The sequence below is a fragment of the Phalaenopsis equestris genome, unplaced genomic scaffold, assembly GCF_001263595.1.
Source record: "Phalaenopsis equestris unplaced genomic scaffold, ASM126359v1 Scaffold000137, whole genome shotgun sequence".
NCBI lineage: Eukaryota > Viridiplantae > Streptophyta > Magnoliopsida > Asparagales > Orchidaceae > Phalaenopsis > Phalaenopsis equestris.
This window is the reverse complement of record NW_018164579.1, coordinates 258,356-276,015: the sequence shown is the minus strand read 5'-3', so window position 1 is coordinate 276,015 and position 17,660 is coordinate 258,356. Positions and strand designations below refer to the sequence as shown.

At 33.7% G+C, this 17,660-nt stretch overlaps 1 protein-coding gene across 1 annotated transcript in view; it reads left to right on the top strand.

Moving 5' to 3' along the window:
* LOC110021658 (IAA-alanine resistance protein 1) overlaps positions 1–17,660 on the top strand; it is a 47,234-nt gene that overhangs the window by 16,362 nt on the left and 13,212 nt on the right. The window contains exons 4-5 of the mRNA XM_020720241.1: positions 7,128–7,179; positions 9,291–9,410. Of these exons, the coding sequence (XP_020575900.1) occupies positions 7,128–7,179; positions 9,291–9,410 (172 nt within the window). The remainder of the gene's footprint in view (positions 1–7,127; positions 7,180–9,290; positions 9,411–17,660) is intronic.

The following is a 17,660-nucleotide window of genomic DNA, read 5'->3' as shown; positions in this document are numbered from 1 at the left end:
TATCTTGGTAATTTGGTTATTTTTGGAAATTTTGAAAACTTTGGATGTATTTAAGGTGTTTGAAATGTGGTTTGATCAATTTTAGGTATTTTGGCAAAATTTAGGATTGGCAAACAAATTTAGGTTCCAAGGGCAGTTAGGTAATTTGGAGGTGCTTAGGGGCAAAAGACCAAGTTAGGCATTTCACATAGAATTTTTGGAGGTGCCTAGGGGCAAAAGACCAAGTTAAGCATTCCACATAGAATTGGATAAATATCCATTCTAAATGAACCATGGATTAATATATTGTGAAGATATGGTGTATCCTAGTTCCAAGTCAACACCCAGGGTCGATCCTAAAGCCAAGTAATCCTATAGGGACTCTTCTTGAATTCTCTTATAATGATCTTTCCTACTAAATGCTAGAGGTTAAGATCAATATGTGGAATTTCAAGCTGAGTAAAAAGAAGAGTTTTGAATTTCTAATGGTGGGGTACCTCTTCTAATTTTCTAAGACTAGTCAATAGGAAAGTCCTATGGCTAGACCTAGGCTACTAAAGAAGTTTTCTAGACCTCAACCAAAAGTGAGGTCAACAAAGGGTAAAATTTATGATGATGAATTCACTGAAGTGATTCAACATGAAAGGTAATTGGGGTAGTAAACCATTCATGGTCTTTTCTAAAAAGGGGTAAAATTGTAAATATTTAAATTATTTGGTATAAGAAGATGCAAATATTTGGATGACCAAATGGTGAGGGGGGGATGGATTGTAAGTTTCATAATTCACTGAATTGAACCCTAAATGTTGGTTGGAGAGAGTTCATTAATCAATTGATAAAAATCAAATACATTCTACATAATTTTCAAAATTATAAATTTGCCCCTAAAGCCTTGAAGGAACCTTGTAGTGAGCTAGGTTTAACTTATAACCACTAAGGAGCAATCCAAGAAAGTGTAAGTAACAATGAAGCATCTTGAAGTACGATAAACTCAAGTTCGATTGAAGGATAATAATGTGGAATTCCCCCCGATATTTACAAACATACACTTGAAACAACAAAAATAGAGATTGACCATTTGCCGTTCTGGTGGGCTAATGAAGACATCACCAAGATTACACTGGGCACAATTTAAAGTATAATAATATAACTCCTAATCCAGCACGGGTCGATCAACTCAACAATATAGCAAGACCAAATGAACTTGGACTAGTCCATGAGACTTTAAAGTTGTTCGGAGTCACTCTCCGTATACCTTTATAAGATTTTGGAAATTCCATATGATATTTTGACTTATTATAATTTGTTAAGGAAAATCATCCTTAAAATATAAGGACTCACCGAGATTTGATTCGGGCCCCTTCAAATTAATGAGAATTATCCCGTTACAACTTAACATACTCAAACCCTTTTAAGCAACTGTGAATATTTAAAATGTGGCCACATACGGATCATTGACCTGGTGTAAGTTGGAGGTTTTGGTGGCACAAACGATGATGAAAAATGCATCTAAGTATGCGGGATAGTGAAATAATATCGTATCTCCTAAGCCAGAGGACCTTGTGAGAATGTGAGATTAATACTGCTATTCACCAACATTTGGTAAATGGCCGCCCTTGTTCTCGTGGGCTACTGGTGGTTTTAGCCCATCAGTGTGACTGATTCTTGAATTATCTAATTCACAAAAATGTGTAAACATATAATACAACATCTTTTCCAATAACACTTATATATTTTGCCTGATAAAAGAAAAACTTAAATTATTTATATATGACAAACTAATAATATTTTAGTGTTATTTTTGGCAAGTTCGTGTGTCAGTCACATAGACCGGGCTGAGGGTTACTCTCTCTTGATTGTCTTGCTGCTAGTCTTTTATCGTATGTTGGGTCTCATATACATGGTTGCCTATAGATGTCATTAGAGAAATTGTTAGGGCTTCGGTCCTGATTCTGATTCCCCCAACTTAATATTCTTATATCTATCCTTGATCTTCTATATATGCTATTTAACTTGATCCACCTGCTCATGTTTCCTCGTGTTTTGCTTAATTTATGTACATTTGCATGTTTTATTTATAATGCTAACCTTTTAGCAACAACATCGGGGGCGGCAGGTACGTGCTATTACTTTTCTTTTACTACATTTTCCTTTTATTGTATCTTACAACATGTTTTATTTAGATATTATTTAATATATCTGCAAAGACCTCTAGGGCAGAAAACAGTAGACCACTTGTTTAGGAGGAACCCTACGCCAAGCACCGAGACCCAACAATAATTACTAGTTCAAACATAAACCCTAAACTTAAAACCATCATAGCAAGGAGTTCAGAACAAGTAGTAAGCGGAGGGAGGAAAATTTCAGATGACAATCAAAACTCAACAATGAAGCAGATCTACTTCAACAAAACTTTTCTTTAGTTTTAAACAACATAAACCCTTAGGACTTCGAGGTTGTTCGTTTAACACAGTATAAATCTTCTCTTCATCTTTAGGCCTTTGCACAACTGTGTTGTGCAATATAAGTCCTAACTCTTTTAAGATTCTAAGATTGTTCGTTTGGTATGAAGTAAGCCCTCTTATTTTCTTAAGCTATTTTTATGACTGTGTTATGCAAATATAAGCTTTAATTCTAAATATATGACACAAGTAAATGCCAAAGAACTTCACTTTTAAGATGTAAAGTCAAACAATTGGATAATTTGGGAGATCATTGAGATTTGCCTCAGAGTCTGCAACAACCCCTACCTTTCGCTCTTTTGACTCCGATAATAATTGTTCCTATTTGGTCCATTCCCACTTAATTTTTCTTACAAACAATCGTGAAAACTCAACTTTGAATTCTTGGAGATGAAACATTTGTTCATTATCGAGAGTTTTCTTAAGTGATTTCCTTAAGTGATTTCGATGTAATTAACCATAGGGGCTTGCCCTTATAAAAAATTAGGAACTCAGATAATATAAACTCTATCTAATATTTATACTAGGTAGGACAATTATATGTCACAAAATTCACAGACTAAACGTATGTCATTAATCCGTTGGTTTAAATGGTCGAGTCTACTAACAAGTATTATGTCTGCCTCTCGGGGTGGTGTATTTCTCGTGGTATTGTGCTCAACTATCTAAACTATAACATGAATGAGATTTTTAAGGTCTCATGTTTCAAAATTAAGACACTATTTTCAAAATGAAAATTATTTACATATTTAAATCATAAATTCATTCCCGAAAGAAAATCGACCGATAATTTTTATCAGAACAAAAAACTATCAATTTTATATTTACCTGTAAATGATTGGGTATGAGATTGACACATGATTGAATTAGAACCTTGTCTAGTCTACACTGCCTACAAAGTATCAATTTCATTAATTATATCAATTGAATTCACCCCTCAGTTGAAATTTTCTATCAAATTGATTATCAAAGTTTTGAACCTTTTTAACTCTGTTCTGCTTATAGAGGATCATTTTTCAGAAATTGAGATGATTGAAATCATTTATTATATTATAGACCATGTCAACTCTGCCCCGTTCATAGAGGATTAGATCTATGATTTGATCTCATTTATTCATTTTTTGGAAAGTACAATAATATTGAAGATATCTGCTTGAGATAATTTATTGATCAAAAGCTTGATAATTTCATATAGATATAGTGATAAATTATCAGCCATTTCGTATATAAGACCAATATTCAGTTATTAGTCTGTCTTATCAGTTTCAATCTCTACACGGAGAAGGATCAGACTAAGTGATACTTAGTCTCGTCAACTCTAGTTCTTATTAGGGGGAACATTGGATTGGGCCAGTGTGATTTACGACATTGTCTTATAGATAAGACAACCCGATCAGGAGCATGCACAATTTGATATTTAGATTTAATTTTGAGAAGAGATTGCTTTTGTAAAATTTGCATATTTGCATGCTTTTTAGAGCATAGGACAAATTGGCATTTTGAGATATTAACACACTTTTAAAATAATATATTTTAATATTCGATTCATTTTAAACCTGCACAACATATTCAAACCGTACGATCAATCCTTCAGCATCATGGTCGGAGCACTTACGGGTTTATTTGTAGTAATGAATGCATTTTGAGGTAGATGCATACTACTTTTTTCATAAATTTCAAAATAACATCTTCAAGTTTAAAAATAATTTTAGTTTTGAATTCATTTGAATTTGAGTATATGTGTGATTAATTTATCATTAAATTGCACGCAAATATTTCATTTAAGCTCAAATATCTTCTTTTGTTTGCTCGTACGGGGGGTTGCAGATCCGGTGGTGAATTATACACATTTTATATTCTTGATGGTTCTTTAAAAATATGACATTTATTTGTATTCAATTCATATTTTGTTAAATTTTAAATTTCAATAAAAGTTGATTCAAACTGAGTTCTCTCCCACCCCATTTTAAGTTTTATTTGAATTTCAATTGTCTTTTCAACCCGATATGATAGTTTGAATATTCATTAGAGAGTCTTGCACGTGCTTGTTGGCGGGCTATGCAATTTATTGCAGGTCTTATTTATGCTTATTACTGAGTGACTGAGATTATTGCAGTTGCATTCGTGCTCGTTAACAAGCTATTGAGTCACCTGTAGCTTATGCTTAATATTTAAATTTGATTTTCATATTTTCACATAAACTCCTCTTTTTTATTATGATTTTGCAATTTGTCTTTAAATAAAATTGAGTTCTTTTATATTTTGATTAATTTGACTTCTCTTCTTTTATTTTATTTCAGTCTACTTTTCAATCAAAATTTTGGTAGTGTTCAGGAAACCTTTCCTCAGTTGGGGAGGTAATTAGCTAGAATAATGTCTCCACCTATCTAAAAAGATGTGTATGGGTAGTGTTAAACACCAGGGCTATGTATTTTAACCTACCCGTCCGCGTATAGGCCTTCGAGTACCTGTATGAATGACCAAAACAGATCTCTTCGTCGAGTTAGAACAACCTGAACGGGTACTTAGTTTCCATGTGTGTCTTCTAACCTACCTGCCTAAAAAATGCGTATAGGTCTTCAGGTACTTGCGTAAGTATCCAAAATTGATTTCCTCGCTGAGTTGGAACAACCTGAATGGGTACTTAAATGTGCCCCTTATTATAACTTATGTGAGGCGAGGAACTCGTGGCAGCAAGACGACAAATTGTTTGGAAGTCGGGTGATGGTTTGGTGATTTTTCGAGTTGAGAGAAGTAATCGCCGGTTTGTGGTGGAGACCCGATTGGGGTGAGCGTTGTGGATCCACAAAGGTAAGCAGTGGTATGGGGATATGCAAAGGGAAGCAACGGTCATTTGTGATGGGATAAGACAGTAGGATTTTTTGTTGGCTTTGAATGTAAAATAGGTCACGAGCCGGTCGCTGTTTGGGTGAAAGCTTGCCGGTGGGAAGAGGAGGTTGGGTATTGAAGGTGAAGATAGGTGTAGGAAGTCAATGGGTTTGCTGCATAAGGTAGGCATGAGGGGAATTGAAAGTAACATCATAATTTATACTAAAATTAATTTTAGCTATACCCATTAATCAAAGTACACTTGAGAGACTTCAAATTAAGTAAACCCTTGGACCTTGCATCAACATGAACATATACAAAATAATTAAATATCTTTAGGTGAGATGGATTTATCCATTTGTCACTCCAAACTTCTTTAGACAAGCCTTCCTTCAAAGGTACTGACAGATGACAATTGGTCAAATAAACATTAGTGTCCACTGGTTCTGCCTGAAATTGCTCATCAAGCTGGATGGAATCTCATACTGCTGGCACACTTTATGATGGTTTTATTCATGCGTTCAACCACATCATTTCGACACAATTTTGTTGTGTGTCTTGGAGTGAAGCCATGTATGATCCCCTCTGCTGCTCAACACCTCTTGAACCTCTAATTATGACACTCGCCACCATTATCTGAAAACTACAGATTTACTCAATTCAAAACTAAAATCACACCACTGAAAAACACACCAATTCGAGAGATCCAGAACAATAACAAAAACACAAAACAAAGAATTAAAAAAAAAAACATACAGAGATTTAACATGGAAAAACTAGAGAAGTAAAAAACTACTGAGTCACACCTACCAAAAATTTCTCATGAAGGTGAATGGTACAAAATTACACCACTCTTATCCAATCTCTACATCACTAGAACTTGCAATAATTCACACTCATTCCTCTCTTGATCTGATAGGAGAAAACACTTGCCAAAATCCACCCTCTGCACAGACGTCACTCTGCACCTTTTAAGTACAGTTGAGGAATACACTGCGAGAGTATTTGATTCTTTGTGAAACAAGATCTTAAATCCTTAACTGCTTACAAATTGCTCTTGGCATTATAGCTCCACTTCTGGGTGTTCTCTTTCCTCTCACTTGGGTTAAACTGCAGGAAGACTAGCGCCTATGTACCCTTCTATGGCGCTTGAATTCCAATCGCTTTGTTTCTGGACCTGAAACTAGCAAAAACGTGACGCAGACTCCCTGCAGTGGATGCCTGGGCGCCCTACTGTGTGCCCGAGCGCCACTTTGGGGTGCAGTGACGCTCAGTCTTCTGGATTGGAGCGCTGGGCCGCCCCCTTGGGCGTTTGGTTGCTCCCATGAAGTGCATGGGTGCTCCTTTGGGGGCGCTTGAATGCCTTCGTAGGAACTAGAAAGCTCTGGAGCCTGCTTTTGCAATGCAAACAGGCTCCATGCTCAACACTATGTTCTTTCCCTCCGTCGACCTACAGTTGCCACTGCAATTTGTACAGGGATTTTCTTTCAACATGTTTCCATTGCAATACAGGTTTAACACTTTGAATAACCTGAAATATGCTAGCTTATTCACGTTCATCAATGTTCGCTAGTTCTATGTTTCTAACCGTATTAAATATCTCTTATCCAGCTAACTTTCATTTCATGTTCTCAACAATGAACATTCTATGTTTTCTCCTCTCTTAATTGCTAGTTATCCGTTAAAAAACGCTTATGGACTTCCTACTAGCCATCTTATTAATTTTTCACAGAATCGACTATTATTTTTTATGGTACTTTGACTGTGGTAGAATTCATCCTTCTAATTTTTGCCATTTTTTTTTGGTTTCTTGTTTCCCACAACCTTGTTCATGTTGTTTGATGTTTTTGTTTGCAGGCTGGAGCTATGCTTGGGGATGCTTTTCTTCATCAATTACCACATGCCTTTGGTAATAAATGGAAATAAACTTAATTTTTATGCATTTTTAAACTTAATAAAATTTTCAAAGTCTTAACTATAAATTTAATTCTCCAAGTCCTTTGATAGCATTTTTTTCTTAAAATTTAATATTATTGAAAAATAATTTAAAGAACTTAAGTCTGTCATGCCAAATCATAAATAACAAATACAAAGTAACCCAATCATTGCTTAAATTTCTATTTTCATTGATATTCTTATGAGTCATAATTTCTTAGTTCTTTATATGAATAATTGATTTTTAATGATTTTAATTGATTAAAAATTATAAAATTCTTTAGTTTAATTTTTTCAAATGAGCATAAAATAGATTTTCTTTCCTAAATATAATATAAATAATGAAAATATGATAAATTTTAACAGTTGAATTTTTAGGAGTCTAGAAAAGACTTAAATGCTTAATATTCAATCACTTTTTCATCTTTTTTTTTTCTTTCATCTTTCATCTTTTTTATTTTTTTATTCGTTTTTTATTCTCTTTTTTTCATTTTACTTTTCAAACTCTAGGGATCATCTTTATTGACTAAGAGTTTTTCACTTTAATTTAAAATCTAATATATTTCTCTTGTTCAATTGAATAAATCATTCTTTAAATTTAATTTTATTACCTGCACTATAGTTTTGTCTATAGTAATTCTTTACTACATTGTCTAAATTGATTAATCGTTGGGATCATATATTATTCTAATCAATTTAATTCTTTTTGACTCACTTGTGTGCTGTGTTTTATGAGAAAATCATATTTTTTGGATTACCGAGTTCAATAAAAAGCTTAGTGATGATTTTAAAGTTAACTTCAGTATTTATATATTTAATAATTTTTTAATGAAAGTTAAATATTTTTTCATTTATTATTTTAATTCTTTTAAATTTTTGAAAGTATTTTGCTAATCAAAGGTACTTAAATTGTAAATCTAAGTTTTGATTACTCTATAGACAAAGTTATAGGAGTTTGTCTAGGAAAAATCAACACAAGAATTAGAAAGGACCAACATTGTTGCACTACTAAGCTCACATCACAGTACAAACATTTGAGTTAATATTCAATGATGTAAAATTAAATTTTGAAAAAAAATGAAAAACATAAATGTACAATTCACAAAAAAAAAAAAAAAAACACCCAACTTATTTTTAAGCAAACAATAATTATAGTGCTTGATTTTGTGTTTATTATGCCACATTTCATACCCGTGCAATTTTGATGTTCTAAATGAATGGTGGTTTTATATTTTGTCAACATATATTCTTTTGATAATAATAAAAAAATGAAAATGATTGCAAATTAACCTTTTTATTACTATGAATATTATGGATGGATTGGAGGGTTAAATCCCATAACGATCACTAGATTATTCGTATATGGCCAATTTATTCCCTCAGTTATGCACAATTCATCCAAAATGGTCTCTTGAGAAATAAGTTGTGATCATTTCTTTATAGTGGAGTGACTAATTTGGGATCAATATTCTATATTCGAGGGAAATAAATTTTGTATCCCAATTTTTATATGAAATATCGTTTTGGATCAATTTTGTATAGCCAAGAGACTAAATTGGAGAATGTGATTTTTTGTGACTAAATTATCCACATGCAAATTGTCAGGGACCATTTTGAGATTTAATCGATGGATTGGAGCTAGTTCTAATGAGAAGAGTAGCCGGCTTTTGATGATAACTGTAATTGATTGACAAGTTGTGAAAATTTTAGATGATTTTGTTAGGATCAAAGGAAATTTAAAGAGTAAGAATAAACCCACCCTCATACATTATCAAGGGAATTTGAAAAAAAAATATTAAATTGCTCTCCATGTAAATGTGAATTAAAAGTTTCTTAACAAGTTACTTTGTAAACTATAAAACTTGAATTTGGGGGATATAAACTTTCCAGCCTTTCTTGCATTACTGAAAGTGTAGCACCATCGTAGCAAGTTTCATTACGTTTTTCTTGGTGTCTAATATTACTTTGGCTTTTTCTAAGCCTTGATGTCCATTTATTTGAAATTTGATGCTCACAAGTCCTAGTTGCTCAATTCAGTTTTTTTGGGAACATCTTAGCTGCTGAAATTAATACCAATTCTTCCAGGTGGCAAACATTCTCACTCACATGATGACCATATTGGCAGTTTTGGCGAGGCTGATTTTGCACATGGACATTCACATGCTCATTCACTTGAAGACCTTTCAGTTGGGTTGTCAATGCTGTGTGAGTTTATTTCAACTTTCATATGATATATAGCAGCTCAAGAAATTTATTGAAGTAGGACTCGATGGAAAATTTTAATGTTGTTATATAGTTTGGAAACTTTTGATAGATTGCAACAAAATTTCAAATTATAGTGCTCATTTATATAGTCTTGTATGGATGCAAAAACCTATCTTGACTACAGAAAATTGATTAGTCTATTGAAGGTTTACATTTGGTCAGGTAAGACTGGAGGCTATTGGAAGGTTTAGGGTGACGGGATTGTGCTATAATGCTGACTATCTCTTGTTCATTTGTTTTTCAAAAATTTTATTCGATTAATGGTGCGCACACTGGCTTGACACCGGAGGAATGGATTGGCTAAAAGCTCTAGTATTTTATTGATTGACTGCCATGTAGGCATCTGATAACCATAAGAGACTAGATGATATTTTTAAATATTCTTCCTTTTATTGCAATATAAATTTTTTAAAAAACTCCAATCAGATCTGTCAACTGTCTTTTTTGCAGCTGTTTGTCGAGATTTAATCAGTAATTTATCTTGGTGAAGGTTTGAACTTAGAAGGAATGTCATGTCCTTTGGCTTTTTTGCATCATCGACTTGTTTATAAATTTATGCATGAATTTTACAATTTTCAAAAGGTGCATGGAGTCTCTTGGTCTTTGCATGTTTTTGTGAACGATGTTTGACAATCTTTACTTTTACTTTAAAGCACTTTTAAAGCTTTAAGCACTTTTAAAGCCTTGCATGCAATTTGTAACAACTTTTGTACCGTTAGCTAATTTTTTTTTGCTAAGAAATGGGCATCATGTAATTGATTCCTCATTTGAGAAATAAATATTGTATTTGTACAAAAAAGTTTAGTGATCTGCTTAGAAGACCCAATTTTCCCTCTTGTTATGTATGTAGAAAGCCTATGGGGCAATGTTTTGCTGACTAATGCAGTCCTTTGATGAAATTAGTTACTATTTGCAAGTTGCAACAGCTATGATGATGAAATTGTAATAGTTGGGAAGTGCTAGATTAGAAAGATGTTATAGGAAGAAAGTTCTGGATTGGAAGGCCGGTCTACAATTTTAATATATGTTTATAAATGTGGATATTATCCTTTGTCTTTTCTTTTTAGATTTTTCTTATTTTTCTACATGTAAGTCAAGCAATCATGAATAAAAATAATGCGTTTTCTTTCATTTATGGCTCAAAGCTCGGTTAGACATTTTGGCCTAAACATTGCCTTTCCCATCTTCTTTCTTCTCATTCTCACTCTCTCTCTCTCTCTCTCTCTCCCCTCTCCTCTCCTCTCCTTACTTTTCTTCCATGCCAATCTTGCTTCTCCTAGGTGTAACATTCTTACTTGTAGCTCTTGTTTGTTTGCTAGCTTTATGCGCTCGCTTCCTCACCTCACATATTCACCCACTTGCTTCATGCCTCACTTAGATACTTGTTTGCTCACATTATGTGCTTTTCTACACATATACTCTCTCATGTCTTGCACCCACCAATGCACTTGTTTGTGTTATGGGGTCGCCAACACACTAAATTATGCACTCTTTTACCTCTCTCATGAGTCATGAGTTAGCCAGGTTCTCACATTTTTGTGCTTGCATGTTCGCTTGTGCACGTAGTGCACTGACTCACACTCACTAATTTGAATCTATATGTTGCGTTCATCTTGATTTATAATTGATTAAATCTTTATCATACTCTTTTCATTTCTCTTAGAGGTGTTTCATGATGTCTTCTTCTACTTTTTCAAAGAAAAAACTCATCATCCACTATTTGTATATTTATTCAGTTCATTGATTCCAACTATCTTCAATGATCTCATTTCTTCTATTTTGTCATGGGATCTCTTAAGTAACTTAGTCATTTGTTTACTTGCCTTTTGAACTTATGAACGCTATCAAATACGGCGAATGACACGTTTTTGACTATTTTGTTCTCAAATGGCTGCTCAACAGTCTCAAACCGATAATTTCTTTTACCATCATTTTCTTGGGTGCATGACAAAAGGTTGTGGTATTTTTTCATCCCATACTTACAGGACAATAACATCTTTAGGGCATACACCATCTAGGGCATACACCATCTACTTTGACACCCTCTTTGGAATAGGGAGACAAATCTATTCGAGAGTACTACAACACTTTGATACGCAAATGATTTAAAATTGTTTAATATTTTCTCTTTATCATTGATTTGACTTCAAAAAAAAAAAAAAAAAAAAGACTAAAATGAGGATTTTCTTGTTTCCAAGTTTCTCATTGGTTTCCTTTCAGCCCTTTAATTTATTCAAGCTTAGTTAATTTCCAACTCTACTATGCTAAACATCTCATCAATTCTCCGGGGAACCAAGTTACGTACTCTGCTTTCTTTTGATCACAATTAGACTGGTTTTTTTGTAGGAACAAGAATAGTCGTGACATTTGTTGATGATGTCGTCATGGTGATGGCCATGGCCATGATCACAACTCTTTTCCTTGTAAACATTGCCAATAGACTTATCACTCATTTGATCGGACATCTTGAACGAAAAGAATTGGGAGTCGGAAGAACGAGAGCGACGCAAAAAAGATGAAGCCCCTCCGAGACCTCTACCCCTCTGAGATCTCGCGTGCTCTAGCTCGATCGCTCTTCTCTGCTCTACGCGTTCTGTGTTTCTCCTTGCCTCGCCTCCCACGCGCGCAATCCTCTGCCCTAGCCCGATCTCGCTGTTTCTTTGCCCTGTTGCTGCAGCGCCAACCGTTTCATTTCGCTGGCTCTTGTTCATTTCCTTTGTTTTGTGCCTGATTTCTAGCCGATTTCTTTTGTCCATTTTCCTTTCAGATCTGTTTCGCTTTTTCATTTTTTCTTTGGTGTTGTTGTTTGCTTTGGTTCTTTATGATGGTTTTTCCCTTGTTTTATTCTCTACGTTGGGAGCTTTCTTTTCTCGGTTTCTCCTAACTAGGCTTTTCTTTTTTCTTTAGTTTTGGCTTGTTTCTTTCTATCCTGCTTTTTTCCATGGCTTATGCAGCGCCGTCCTTCAAAGATGTGGTTTCAGTTAAATCTTTTGGGTTTGGAGAAGTTCGTTTCTCTGAGGAGTTCCAACATCAAATAAAGGATAGTCATAACAGAGGTTTGCTTCAACAAGCCTCTCGCAAGAATGGTAAACCTGCGCTTCTTTTTACTGAAGAAGATACAAACATTCTCACTGAACCACTAAAGTATACTTTAATTGGTAAATTTTCATTTACTCATCCCAAAGTGGAGGTTATTCGTAAGTTCTTTTCGGATTTGCATCTGGTTGGAGGATGAAATTTAGGGTTAATCGATAGCCGTAACTTAATGATTAAGTTGTAGCTCGAAGAGAATTATACCTCTCTATTTGCTAAGAAAATCTTGACCTTTGAGAAATGTTACTTGAAACTTCTTAAATGGACACCTGATTTTAATCCTACCAAAGAGATCCCTATTGTGCCTGTTTGGATTCGCTTTCCCGGACTGAAGCTACATTACTTCAATCCGAAAGTTTTTTATTCCTTGGGATCAATTTTTGGTAAGCCATTGAAAATGGATTTTGCTACTTGTAATTTGTCTAGGCCTTGGATGGCTAGAGTGTTGGTTGAACGTGATGTTACTTCGGTTTTCCACGATTCTATTTAGATGGGGAATTCTAATGATGGTTACTGGCAGAAGGCTGAACAAGAATTTGTACCACATGATTGCACTAATTGCAAAATATTTGGTCATCTTCTTTCTCATTGTTATAATGCCCATCTTGAATTGCGGAAAAATAAAAATAATCATAAAGAGATGAATAAAGAGTTGCATTCTGATTTGAAAATCACTAAGGCTAATCTTTATGGAGACGGTTCTTTGCATTCTTTAGATGATCAATTTAATTCTTCTATGAATGAGCATAATAATATAGGTACTATATTGGTTGATAATGATTTGATTACTGAAACTTCTAATGCTATTCATTGTACCTCTGCTATTATGACTGATTTGGTCAAAAATGATAATATTGATACTACTGTTATGGTTCAAGATACGGATAAGGTCAGTACCCCTGAAATCTTGGAATTAGATAGATAGATGGTTCTGCATGATGGATTGGCTACTCTGGATTGCCCTGCTCTTACTCGAAATGAGCTGGAGGAGGATTGTATGATTCAAAGATCATCTCGGAAAAGAAAATTTAAAGGTGTTCGTGAATTACATTATATGAATCCGAAGGCTGTTCAAACCCAAGTGTAGGGTAAGAATGTTGCTAAGCCTTCTATGACTATTATTACTAGACTAAATAAGGGTAAGCTTGTTATTGATGAAGTTTAACACTTTAATCTGGAACATTAGGGGTATTGCCAAAGTGTGTGCTTCTAATAAACTTAAAAATTTAATTCATGTTTATAATTTAAGATTTTTGGGTGTTCTTGAGCCTATTGTTGCAGGCATGAATAATGAGGCTTATGTCAGACGTATTGGAGCTTTTAATTATATTGCTAACTCTAATAATAAGATTTGGTTCTTATGGAAAGAACCAATGAGTATTGAGATTCTTATTAATCACACTCAATTATTACATTTGAGAATTCTTTATCTTAATGAGTCTTTTCTTTTTTTCTATTATTTATGCTGGATGTACTAAGCAGGCTTATTTGGACCTTTGGGATTTGATTAAATTTATTAAGCAGGAGAATGAAGCTTGGCTTATGGAAGGGGATTTCAACATTATTTCTTCTCCTCTTGAGAAGAAAGGTGGAAATCCTCCGAATCTCAATCTAATTTCTAATTTCAATGATACCTTGCTGGATGCTGGGCTTTATGATATGGGGTTCCATGTGAAAGGTTTTTGAACGTCTTGATAGATTTGTTGCTAATCCTTCTTGGATTAATATTTTTTCTCTTTTTAAAGCTCAGTATTTGGCCATTAATGCTTCTGATCATGCTCCTTTACTTTTTAAAATCATGGACAACAATAATATAAAGCAGTATAATTTTAAATTTTATAATATATGGACCCTTCATGACAAATATACTTAGTTTCTTATAGATAATTGAAAATCTAATGCTATTGGTTCTTCTGGGTATAGACTTTGGAGCTTACATAAGAATTTAGCTAAAGCTCTTAGAAAATGAAATTGGGAGGTCTTTGGGAACTTGCACCGCAACATTGAGCAGCTTGAAGATAAGGTTGCTTCTCTTGAATTTGATTTTGCTAGCAATTCTATAGAATGGGATGTTTTGTTTCAGGGGAACAACAACTTAATGAGGCTATTGATATGGAGGAGCAGTTTTATGCTGAGAAAGCTGCTAAGACCTATTTTTTGGATGGGGACAGAAACACTACTTACTACCATGCTTGCATTAAGAATAGACATAAGGTTAATATGATTTCTAAAATCATTAGCCCTGATGGTACGGTGCTCAATAATATCAATGATATTGCTCAAAGTGGTTTTCAATTCTTTTCCAATATCTTTAGTAATAATGATGTTTATTTGACTCAGCTGGATATTTCTCTTTATAATTATGTTCCTTTATTTGATAACTCCTTACTCATATTCCTAGTCATGCAGAGATTAAAAATATCATTGATCAGATGGAGGTTGGCAAAGAGGCTGACCCTGATGGTTTCACGGTTGAATTCTATAAACATGGTTGGAATATTATTCAGGCTGATGTTGTATTGTTTATTCAAGATTTTTTTCGTGGTCATGATTTGCCTAAGTATTTTAAATCCTCTAATATTGTCTTGATCCCTAAAGTTAACAACGCTAACTCTTGGGATGCTTTCAGATACCCATAAGCTTGAATACTATTTTATCTAAGATTATTTCTAAAATTATTGTTAAGAGATTGCAACCTATTTTAAATAAACTTTTCTGTCTGAACCAGTCTGCTTTTTTGAAAGACAGACAGATAAGTGATAATGGCCTTATTGTGCAAGAGCTCCTTATAGATATTGATAAGGAGTGCAAAGGAGGGAATATTATTCTTAAAATGGATATTAAGAAAGCTTTTGATGCTATACGTTGGGATTTTATTATGAATATTCTTCGTGCTAATGGCTTTAATGATACTTTTTGCAATCTTATTTTTCGTACTCTTAGCAACAACTATTATTTCCTTCTTATTAATGGGAACAAATGTGGTTTCTTCAAAGCTTATTAATGTATAAAATAGGGAGATCCCCTATCTCCTTATCTTTTTATTCTTGCGTTTGATTATTTATCGAGATGTTTAAATGCTTTGTTTAAGATCTATCCTAGTGTGAATTATATTCATAAAGGTGGTATGAGTATTTCTCATTTAAGTTTTGCTGATGATCTTATGATCTTTACTAATGGTAATAAATTTTCGATTAGGAAAGTTTGGGCTGCTCTTGTTGATTTTCAGAAGGTTTCTGATTTAAATTTTAATACTTCTAAATGTTTCTTTTATTGTTCCAAGAGAATCTCTATTGCTTGGATTTTGGATTATACTGGTTGCAATAAAGCTGTGCTGCCTTTGAACTATTTGGGTTTCACTTTTAATAAAGGCAAAATGAGAAGTAGCCTTTGTTTAAATTTGTTTCATAAAATCAGACATAAGATTTTATCTTGGGAAAATAAATTTCTTTCTTTTGGAGGCCGTGTCACTCTTCTCAAAAGTGTTCTTACGTCTCTTTCTCTTTATTCTTTGCAAATTATGGATATTCCCCAGGGTATTATTAAAAAGATTGAAAATCTCTTTAATAAATTTCTTTGGGAAGGTAATGGTAATACTAAGATGCACTGGACTAAATGGCAGAAGCTTTGTAAACCCATTGAGAAGGGTGGTCTTGGTTTTCGTAGCTTAGCTGATTCTATTAAGATTAATTATATGAAGCTTTGGTATAGATTTCGTAAAAATAATTCTGTTTGGGCTATGCTAAATATAGTTTGAATAGACATCCTTTTTCTATTACTTACAATAAGAAATATTCTTTTATTTGGTGTGAAATGCTTAAAGTTGTCAGAATTACTAATGATCTTATTTGTTGGGATATTGGTAAAGGTGATTGTTCTTTTTGGTTTGATGATTGAATGGGGAAGGGGGCTTTAGTTGATTCTTATGGTGGTCCTGTTGCTATTGATATTAAAGTCAAAGATCTTTGGTATGAGAATCGTTGGTGTTTTAATTAGCTTAATAGGATGGTTCATAATGATGATGCTATTTTTATATCTTCTATCCCTTTTAACAGTGGTAACATTGATGTACCTAAGATCAAAGGTAAAATGGGTGATTCTGTTGCTAAAAGCCTGGCTAACTCTTTTCAGGACTTTTAGGGTTTGGATCTTCGCTGGATTTGGAATCATGGGTCAAATCTTCCATATCTTTCTTTGTTTAGAGAGTTTTGCATAATTTTTTACCTACTGATGATTTGCTTAAGTTGAAGGGGTTATGTCTTCCTTCTTGCTGTGTTATCTGTAGGAATCATGAGGAGACTAGTATTCACCTTTTTTTCTAGCTGTATATTTACCGTGGAAATTTGGAATCGGGTTACTATGAAATTAAAATTACCGAATTTCTTTTCTCAGTATGCTAGTATTTCTAATATTTTACATTCCTGGAGACATAAAGACAATGGTTTATTTGCTGCTATCCCTGCTGTTATTATATGGTTTATTTGGCTTACTCGTAATGATATTTAGAAATGGTGAGGCTAATATTCTTCACACGGTTGGCAAGATTTTATCTTTTCTTATGAAAGGAATCAAATTTTTGACCCCTAATAAGAAGATTACGAGTAATATGGCTTGTATGATGCATAATTTGTCTATTCTTGTTTGCTCCTCTAATAAGAATATTACCTTGTTGCATTGGTGTAAACCTTGTGCACCTTATATTAAGATTAATATTGATGGTTGCTGGAAGGCTAATAGTGCTAGTGTGGGGGGTGTTTGTTGTGACTCTATGGGTTCTATTCTCTATTGGTTTGCGGCTAAGGCTGTTCCTGTATCTTCTCTGGTTGCAGAAGCTGATGCGATGGTTTTTGGTCTTCAGGTGGCTAAGAAAATTGGATGGATATTTATTGTTTTTAAAACTGATTCTTTAATTTTATAGAAGTATTGCAGATTTCAGGATGAACATCATTGGAGTGTTAATCTGCAGATGAAAAGAATTAAGGATTTGTCCAAGAACTTACATATCATATGGAATCATACTAAAAGAGAAGGGAACTTGGTGGCTCATTGGGCAGCTAAACTTGGATTTAATTTGAATTTTGCTGTGATTTCCAAAAC